Here is a 10,062-nt window from a genome sequence, read left to right as displayed (position 1 = left end):
TCCCCGTCCCCCTCTGCCGCCCGGCCCCCGTCACCGGACCCCTGCACCCCGCCAATCCCAACCGGTTCCACCGGGCTGTCCACCCCCAGGCCGAACAGTGAACCCCGGAGGCAACCCCACCACCGAGCCAAAAGGGCGCCCGGGGGCCACACTCTCGGGGCCTCCCCAGCCTCCCCCAGGCCAGCAAACCTGGTCCCCTTCCTGTGAGCCAGAACCATGCTCCACATCCCCCTCCAGCTCCGCCCAGAACCCCCTGCCGCGATCCCGGTCAGAGCAGCCAGCGGTGGCAGCCAGGCACCATCCAGCCGCACGGGACTCAGTCCGGTGGAGGCCCCGGCAGCCGCGGACAACCAGTCCCTAGGACCAACCCTGTCCCTGCATCCTGCTCTCTTCACCCTCCCCCGCTCCCGAAGGGATGAGACCAGCGGAGCACCCCAAGGGTGATTTTTTTTTTTAATGAAAACACTGAGCTCCTTTTTAAAAGAGTACTAATTTTCTAGACTACAATTCTCTAATTTCATTCAAATAGTAATATATAATTTTTAAATCAGATTTCAATGATACAAACTATTTTTAAAGAGTTCACTATTTGCATGTAATAACTATTTTTAAGAGCCCAATTATATGGACACAAGCACTGGAATTTCACTGTTATGTATGATAATACAGACTATAAAACAAGATGGCAGAATCCCAGATAAACCTGCCTTACACAAAACACTGTTTTCTATCAAATGTTGGATATTTATAATGAGTACCAGGACATTTGTACAGGAAAACATTTTATTCTTTTGTTCTTAAAAAAAAAAGCAAAGTGGTATCTCTCTCTGGAACTCCTAAGAGCTTTCCAGAGCCCAAAGGTTTCCTGTAAAAGCTAGGGGTTGTCTCTGCCAAATATATTAAATCAAAGCATTTTCTAGCAGTGTATAATAGGCATGCAAACAGCAATTTGCTTTTCAGCACAGAAAAGTCCTAGGGAATCTTGTGTCCAAAAATTCCTTTCAAAATCCAGGTACATTTAGGTCATCCTAGGGGCTTATGCACAAAATAAAGTTGCTCCTCTGAATTCTAGGTTTAGCCCTATTTCTATCCTGACACGTCAGAGAAATCAAAGTCATCCTAAAGTGACCATGTTTATTTTGATACAAGAAGTAATCCAATATAACTGAGGGTCATTTCAAAGACTAAAGGTTGACCAAATCTGCTTTCTGGAAACCCTATCTTTTAGATTGGCCAGATGAAGACTGATATCCAAGAATGAAAAATCAAATCTCATGCTTCCTAATATATGTTACTCCATCAACCTCTCTTACCTCCACATCTAACCTTGAATTTGCCACTGTGGATGGCAAATGGAAAGTCTTTCATGAGCACAAAACTCTTAAAGAAAGTAACTGTAAAACTAAAAATAAAAAATCCTTTGTAAATATGACATATTACAGATAAACAGAAGCCTATATACAGGCTTACTACAGACTAACATTTTTACACATGCAATCTTATAAGTCATTTTACTCAAAACAAAATGGGAAAAGCAACTGTTTTCGACAATGCTTTATCTTGAACTTAACTTTGTAGTCAGTTCTGAAAAGGAGTTTAGTCAAAACATTAACTTCTGTCATTTTATTTGTTTCTTGCCTATAACTATCCTTGTCTGTTAGGAAGCCTACAATAAAGACTTTTATATACATTCCATCAGGGAAATGTTTGTCTGTCATTGGGCCTATATAAAGATTAAATACGATATTGCAATAAACCCTTGAATAGTATTATTCCTGTTGTTGTATAGCAGATGTATTTTGTAGTCCTCATAAAATAAATAGCCACGTTTATGTATCTGCCTCACATATCTGGCCTCTGAGTAAATATATAATTAGAAAAGATCAGAACAAACCCATAGGCAACATATAAAATCATTTAAAAGCATTTCTTCATGTCAAACTATTTTAAACCAAAATATCAGTCAAGCCTGAGGACAGTAATCTTGAAGTTTTTCTTTTTGCAGTAGTTGTATAACTAAGACAAACATCTGAAACAACTTTTCCAAAGTCTTGAATTGCTTATATGTAGAGGGAAAAATCCACTGGCATGAGTCATTTTTATTAAATATAACAACAAAACAATGTTCACGTGTGAAGCATCAGGGCATTTAGAGAAAAGAAAAGCGAAGTACTAAGAAGTTATAAGTGATTTGCCCAATGTCACACACTTATAAGTTATGAAGGCAAGACTGTTCATCAGTCCTCAATGCTTAACCAATCTCAGCAAGCAAGAAAAAAACGCGGTACCATGAAGACGATTCCCTGTAGCACAAAGCAGAACTGCCCCAAAGGGTTTCCAAGGCTGTAATCTCTGTGGAAGCAGAATGCCACATCTTTCTTCTGTGGGGCAGCTGGTGGGTTTGAATTGCCGACCCTTCGGTTGGCAGCTGAGTGCTTAACCACTATGCCACCAGGGCTCCTTAAGCAAGAAAAAGTCCCTCACAATTAATAAAACATAATATGTATAGTGTTTAGGTACTGTATATACCTTAATTGGAATGGAGGACACAAAAGTTTAAAAAACAAAAGAAAATAAATACAGAAAAAATATTACTTTCTCCAAACCTTAGTTCATATTATATTTTCAAATGAAATATTAGAAGATAAATGTGTATACTTCTCTATTTCGCAGTTCAGTAAAACACACGAGCTGTAGATTTGCTTGACTCTCATTCTCCTTAAGAATATACAAGGCAGTATCAACGGATAACCAAGGGGATGGTTTTCCTATAAAACAAAAAAACCCAAACACCTTAAAATAAGCAATCATAACTTACTCTTTCCTATCTAAGAAAGAAGCTAATGGTTTCTTTCCCCCTTGGATATGTTTTAGAAATACACATTCAATTTTTATATGTAACCATCACAGCATCTGCAGTAAGGGATATACCTATATACAATGACCTTCTGAGAGACATTCTCTACATACTCACTTTCTAAAAATCATAACTTTTCTTGAACCTATCCAATCGCTGAGGCCACAAGGCAACCAAGTAGTCTGAAATCCAAGGAAAGACAAACTCTTCCAAGGAGAGATGGGATGGGAGCACAGGCTTAGCTGCGGTGGAACACAGGAGGAAGAGATGTCAGGCACTATCTATGTGCTGACAACTGCAAAACTTGTATCTTCAGCTAGGACCTTTCCTCTGAACATTAGACCTGAATCTCCAAATGACTATTTGACATTTCCACTTGGATTTCTATGTCCAAAACTGGATTCCTCACCAGCCCCTGAAAATAAACGAACGAACAAAAACAACCAAATGCCCACCTATACTCTTCTCCATCTCAGTTAATGGTAACTGAATCCTTCCAGTTGCACAGGTCAAAAATCTTAACAATCATCTTTAACGCTTTTCTTCTCTCATATATATAACCGATCCTCATTGGGAACCTCCACTTTTTGTCTATTACCTACACCCTGGTCAAAGCATCATCAGTCCTTTCCTGGAATTCTGAAATAGCATCCAAGCTGGACTCCCTGCTTTTAGCCCTGTACCCTTCAGTCTATTTTTAACACAGCCACGTGACTGCTCTTGTTAAAATGTAAGTCAGATTATGTCCTGCATGTACTCAAAATCCTCTAAGGAAGTAGAGAGTTAGAGGAGGGTTGCTCCTAACCTATCAACAAGAAAAAGTGGATAAACTAAAAAATCGTAACTTTCCTAGCATCCATCAGATAGTTTAGGTCACAGGGAAAGTAAGTAGTCTGAAATCCAAGGGGACAGATCCTTTCAATGAGAGAAGGGATGTGAGCATGGCTTAACTGTGATGAAGCATGGGAGGAAGAGACGTCAGGTACAAGTGGAAGAAGAGAGAGGGCAGAAGAAATATTGGAAGAAATAATGACAGAGAGTTTTCTAAAAATAATGAAAGATACCAAGCCACAAATTCAAGAAGGTTCAGAGAACCCAAGCAGAATAAAAAAACCAACAAATACCAACAACAACAAAACATAAACAAAAAAACACCTAGACACATATTCAAACTGCTGCAAATTCAAAGATAAAGAAAAAGTCTTGACAGTTACCATAAGAAAAAAACTCCTAAGGCTTCCTCATTTCTCTGAGTAAAAGCTCAAGTCCTCATTATGGCAAAAAAAATCTCTACCTGATTTTGACCCCTGTTGCTCCCTGTCTTCATCTTTACTACCCTTCCCTTACTGACTTCACTCTAGCTACTCCAGCCTCTTCGGTGTTCTTCTAACACCAGGCATACTCTCAACTCAGAGCCTCTGCACAGAGTATTCCCACTACCTGGAATGCTCCGCCACTTTCTCCATTCTTTGTCCATCTCTTCTGTCACCACTACATCCACAAAGCTTACACCCTTGCCTTCAATGGAAGACTAAAAACTGGCCACATTTCCGTCCCTGTATCCACAGCCCTCTGCCATATGACTTTGCAGTTCCTTCCATCAAGAGGTCAAGTCTATTTCCCCACCCCATCAGTCTGGGCTTGCCTTGTGACTTGCTATGAACAACAGAAGGTAACAGAAATGACACTGTGCCAGTTTTGAGCCCAGACCTCAGGAGGTTCTATTGTGCATTCGTTTTCTCTCTCAGATCCCTAACATGCCATGAGAACAAGTCCAGGCTAGTTTACTGGAGGATGAGAGATCACATGAGGCAAAATCAAGTTGTCTTAGCTGAGATGCCATGCATATGAGAGTACAGCTAAGATCAGCAAAGCCGCATAACCTGCAGCTGACCTTAGATGCTTGAGTGAGCTCCTCAGAAAAAAGTCAAGCCTGGCTGAGACCAGAACTCACCAGCTCACCTACAGACTTGTGAGTGAATAAATATTTAACTGTTTTATGCTACTGAGTTTTGCGACAGTTTGTTATACAGCAACTGATAATTGATACATCTCTCTTGAAGATTGCTCAAAGACTCTTTCAAATGTCACCTTCTTAATGAAGCATGCACTAACCCCTCAATTTAAATGGCAACCCATATTCCCCCTACCCTCTTTGTTTTTCCCATGGCACTTATCACCTTCCAACATACCATGCCATTTACTGTTTATTATGTCTGTTATTTATTGTCTGTTTCTCCCACTAGAATGTAAGCCCCATGAGAGCAGGGGTTTTTGTATTTTTTGTACTCTAATGTATCCTATGAGTCAATTCCGACTCATAGCAACCTTATAGGACAGGGTAGAACTGCCCTACAGGGTTTCCAAGGAGCAGACAGTGGACTCAAACTGCTCACCTTTTGGTTAGCAGCTGAGCTCTTAACCACTGTGCCATAATGATGCTTGTCAGATAACAGGGTCTCAGTAAATATTTGTTAAATAAATGAATAAAGGAATCATATTCCTAAAAATACAAAGAATTAACAACTACATTGAATTTTCAAGGCTTTCTTGATTCCCCTCTCTGAAAAAATGACTACTGTAATCGTCACTTAAAACTGTCAACTACCAAATGTTGTAAGCATCCTACAAGATATTAATGAAAACTTTCAGAATATCTAAGGGGGAAAAAGAACAGGGGTGGGAGAAAAACACTCTAATAAGAAAATGTTTATACATAAACACAAGAAAAATAAAGATCAATTTATAACAATCAATATTAAAAAAAGGGAAAACCCCTTTCTAGACATCTTTCACTAATTAAAAATCATTTTAGACACTAAGAAATTACTAACTTTTCTCTAGCAACTGTGTACAAAAGAAAGAATATTACCATGAATGCAAAGATCATGAAGGAATGTCTAAGCTGTATGACACAGGACTTCGTAGGTATTAAAAAACACTGGCAGTTTCATACTGTCCCGAATTATGCTCCTATAGAACTTCTCTTAAATACATTATTTTTTAAAAATTGATAAATGGAAAAAGTTAAGGATTAATGAGCAAATAAGATGTTAATTCTATATCACGAGGAAACCAGGAGACAGTATGTTTTTGCTTTTAAATTAATTAAAACATGCTTTAAACATATACACAAAGCAATTTACTTGTTTTGCATAATATGATACGCAGTTAAGTATAAGCTAACACGGTATTTCTTTAAAATGTAACCATATGTTTCTTACTTAGGCAGATTATTTTCTTCACTAAGTAGGACTATCAAATAATTACATAGGTGTTTTCATAGACAGCACAATATGACATTTTAAAAAATACACAGAAAATTTAAACTTGCCTTCGACTTGACTCAGGTTTAATGGCTTAATTGTTAGATAAACCATGGATCTCTGAGCTATTTGCATCCTGTATTGATGGCTAATGATTTCACTGTCTTCTTCTAAAAAGAAGCAACCTTTTGATTGTGCGCATTGCCACTCCTGAAATGAAGGAAAACATTTTTTTCAAAGTGTTTATTAAATGTTTCCAGCATGTTTAGCAGTAAGAAGAAATCTGAGGATAATATAAAAGAAATGTCAAGTATAATATAGTCATTGTTATCCAGGTATTTACAACCTAGGAGGTAAAAAATAGGCATGACACAATTCAATTATAATTAGTGGTACTATACAGTTATATATTCAAAAATAATCCCAGATCCCAAAACAGTGCATTGCACATTGCAGGTGATCAAGAAATATTTGTTGTCTGACTAATGGGGAAAGGAGGCACTGATATAAACTGAGTGAGCAATCCATGAACTGTCCCTTGAAGGACGGATAGCATTTCTATAATAAAAGGTAGGAAAAGACACAATGGAGAGAAAAAAAAAATAAGAAAAATAAAGTCCATGATGATAGGAAGTCTGCAAGCAAAGTAATAAATAAATATTGTGCTGCAATAATCAGGGTGAGATTAGTGCTCGCTGCATAGTAAGAATGGAGAGGTAAGCATCACTAAAACTGATAAATGGAAAGAAAAAGAGACAGGGCTTTGTGTTTAAAAGAAAAAGTATATGGCAACCAAAATAATTGTTTCAAATCTAGGTAACTAGAAAAACACTGGATGAATAGAAGTTTCACACTACAGCAATATGTCGATAAATATAAAATACTAGTTTTGAGAAAGACCATTCTATAAGATTGGTTCTTCCATCTCTCAGTCTAGCCAAATCCCTTCTCTTAGCACAAATTAATATGTTTATACGGGGGCTCAGGACCAGAATTAAGTAACACTTGAAGATGGTACCTTGGGTAGATGGTAAGGGATTCTTTATTGAAGTTAGGGGAAATTAGCACAGATGTTTGCAAAAATGCTTTTCACTTTAACACTAGTAGGCCTGCCCACTTGTAACAAGCTCTAATAACTTCCAAAAACAGCATATTAATAAAGCTTTGATGTGACTTTATACATGATGATTTTGAAAAATTATGTGTAAGGATATTTAGATGATAAATTTAAGGCTGTAGTAATATTAAGGTAACTACTGAGAAAAGGTGCCCATTAGCTGCATCACAATAACATCAAAAATATTATTAATCCATTACAGAAAGAATTATTATGGCACTGAAAAGACAAGACCAAACATAATTTATACTGAGATATTTACACTTTTTTTAAGGCTAAATTCTCCTAAATGTGCTGACACATCATTTTTCTATAAGTCAGAATTATTTTAATATTTTATATTAGTTTCCTGAGAACAAAATACATTTTAAAATTAGAAATTTAAAAACAGAAAACAGTTGCTATAATTCTACCATCCTAGATTGTTTTTATGTAATACTTTTTAACAGTGGCCTTATATAGAAATCTATTTTTACATTTTAATTAACCCCATTTTATACTCTACTTTTTCATTTAATGTTATACCAAACACATTTTGCTATGCAATATTCAAATTTTTATAGAATTGATTCTATGATTATCTGTTAAGTTGACACACCATAATTTATATTAATTACTTCCAAAATTTTTGACATTTAGGTCATTTCCAATTTTTCATCATTATAGATAATGCTAAAATGAATACCATTTTGTCTACATGTTTTTTTTCTGATGCATTACTTCCTTGAGAACAACTTCCAGGCAAAGGGCACATATATTTTTAAGACTACTAACCGTTGCCATTGAGTCAATTCTGACTCACAGCGACCTTATAGGATTTCCAAGGAGCAGCTGGTGGAGTCAAACTGCCAACCTTTTGGTTAGCAGCCCAGCTCTTAACCACTGTGCCACCAGGGCTCCAGACTACTGACATATATTCCCAAATTGCTTTATAAAACAGTTGTGCCAATTTTACAATTCCACCAATGGGGCATGAATGTAACAGTTTTACCCTTGCCATTAATTGGTCAGCATTGTTATCATGAACTAAATTAGGTGGTGGGGGTAGGGAAATTACTTAAGCAAGGGGTGGACACATGAAACATTCATTATTGTATTCAATGTATTTTGGTATGCCTGAAGTATTTCATAATAAAAAAACGGTATTGTAATAATTTTTAACATCATGATAAATGGAGAAAATATTGAAGTTGTCAAGGATTTCATTTTACTTGGATCCACAATCAATGCTCACGGAAGCAGCAGTCAAGAAATCAGACGACATAATGTGTTGGGCAAATCTGCTGCAAAAGACCTCTTTAAAGTGTTGAAAAGCAAGGATGTCACTTTAAGGACTAAGGTAAGCCTGACCCAAGCCATGGTATTTTCAATCGCCTCATATGCATGCGAAAGCTGGACAATGAATAAGCAAGACCTAAGAAGAACTGATGCCTGTGAGTTATGGTGTTGGCAAAGAATACTGAATATACCATGGACTGCCAGAGAATGAACAAATCTGTCTTGGAAGAAGTACAGCCAGAATGGTCCTTAGAAGCGATGACGACGAGACTTCATCTCATGTACTCTGGACATGTTATCGGGAGGAACTAGTCCCTGAAGAAGGACATCATGGTTGGTAAAGTAGAGGGTCATCGAAAAAGAGGAAGACCCTCAACGAGAAGAACTGACACAGTGGCTGCAACAATGGGCTCAAGCATAGCAAAGGTTGTGAGGATGGCACAGGACTGGGCAGTGTTTTGTTCTATTGTACATAGGGTCACTGTGAGTTGGAATCGACTTGACGGCATCTAACAACAACAATTTTTACACTGATTTGAGCTTCTCTGATTACTAGCAAGGCTGAACACTTCCCATGTGTTTATTATTTTTATTTCCTCTTGTGTGAACAGCCTATTCATCTCCTATCCTCATTACTCTATTGAAAACTTGGAATTTTCTTACATATTTTAATAAATTCCTTGACTATTTTAGACATTAACCACTTTTGTAAGCTTTGATGCATGTATTTTCTGTATTTCCTTTTACTTTAGTTTTGGTTATTTATCAACTTGTTTTCCATTTTTACATTCATCTTTTCTTTGGAGATTTCTTTAACTGAATTTTAAGATTTTACCATTACTGCGAGGCAGTTGTACTAGCATTCAGTCAGGCATTAATTATATACACTGCCGCATCTCTGGGGTATAAAAAATGTGTATCTTTAATTCCGAGAAATTAAGACGTGACCATAAATTATTAGAATTCATCTTCATAAGTATATCGCCCATGACAGAAACAAGTCATTATATGTAATATTTCAATAATATCTCTATGAGGCAATATAGGACAAATATAAATTAGTCACTTTAATAAACAGAGAAATTGAAGTACCCAAAGGTTATATGGGTTCACAGGTTTTACAAGGAATATGTAGAAATTATTAGGTCAAAAGTCAAAGACTTTTGGATTAATGCTTTCACCATTAGATTGTATTTCCAAAAGAAAACTCAGGGAATCAATTTCAAAATTTTTATTAAGTCTCTATAACACAATGAGGTTCAAACTTGGGCTTGAGTCAAAAGTTTAACTATTAATGCTGAGTAAAAGTATCCACTGAACTTCATTTAGCTTCCCTGTAAGTTTCTTGGTTGGGAACATATATAGACTAACAATAGATGCTGACATTACCTCAGAGCCAATTGGTCCTAACCTAATCAACATGACTTTGGACCATGATGACTGCCAAAAGAAAGATATACTCACACAGTATTTGGACAAGTTACCCTTTGACACAGCTTGAACTATGATTCTGATATAATACTTAAAATGTTTTCCTTTTAATT

At 36.9% G+C, this 10,062-nt stretch overlaps 1 protein-coding gene across 1 annotated transcript in view; it reads right to left on the bottom strand.

The window, feature by feature from the left end:
• EFCAB7 (EF-hand calcium binding domain 7) overlaps positions 1 to 10,062 on the bottom strand; it is a 43,017-nt gene that overhangs the window by 19,448 nt on the left and 13,507 nt on the right. Inside the window, exons 7-8 of the mRNA XM_004369012.1 lie at positions 6,192 to 6,333; positions 2,659 to 2,768 (exon numbers count right to left, since the gene is read on the bottom strand). Coding sequence (XP_004369069.1) covers positions 2,659 to 2,768; positions 6,192 to 6,333 — 252 coding nt within the window. The remainder of the gene's footprint in view (positions 1 to 2,658; positions 2,769 to 6,191; positions 6,334 to 10,062) is intronic.

This window comes from Trichechus manatus, unplaced genomic scaffold (genome assembly GCF_000243295.1).
Source record: "Trichechus manatus latirostris isolate Lorelei unplaced genomic scaffold, TriManLat1.0 scaffold00003, whole genome shotgun sequence".
Classification (NCBI taxonomy): domain Eukaryota; kingdom Metazoa; phylum Chordata; class Mammalia; order Sirenia; family Trichechidae; genus Trichechus; species Trichechus manatus.
This window is presented reverse-complemented; position numbering and strand designations above follow the sequence as displayed.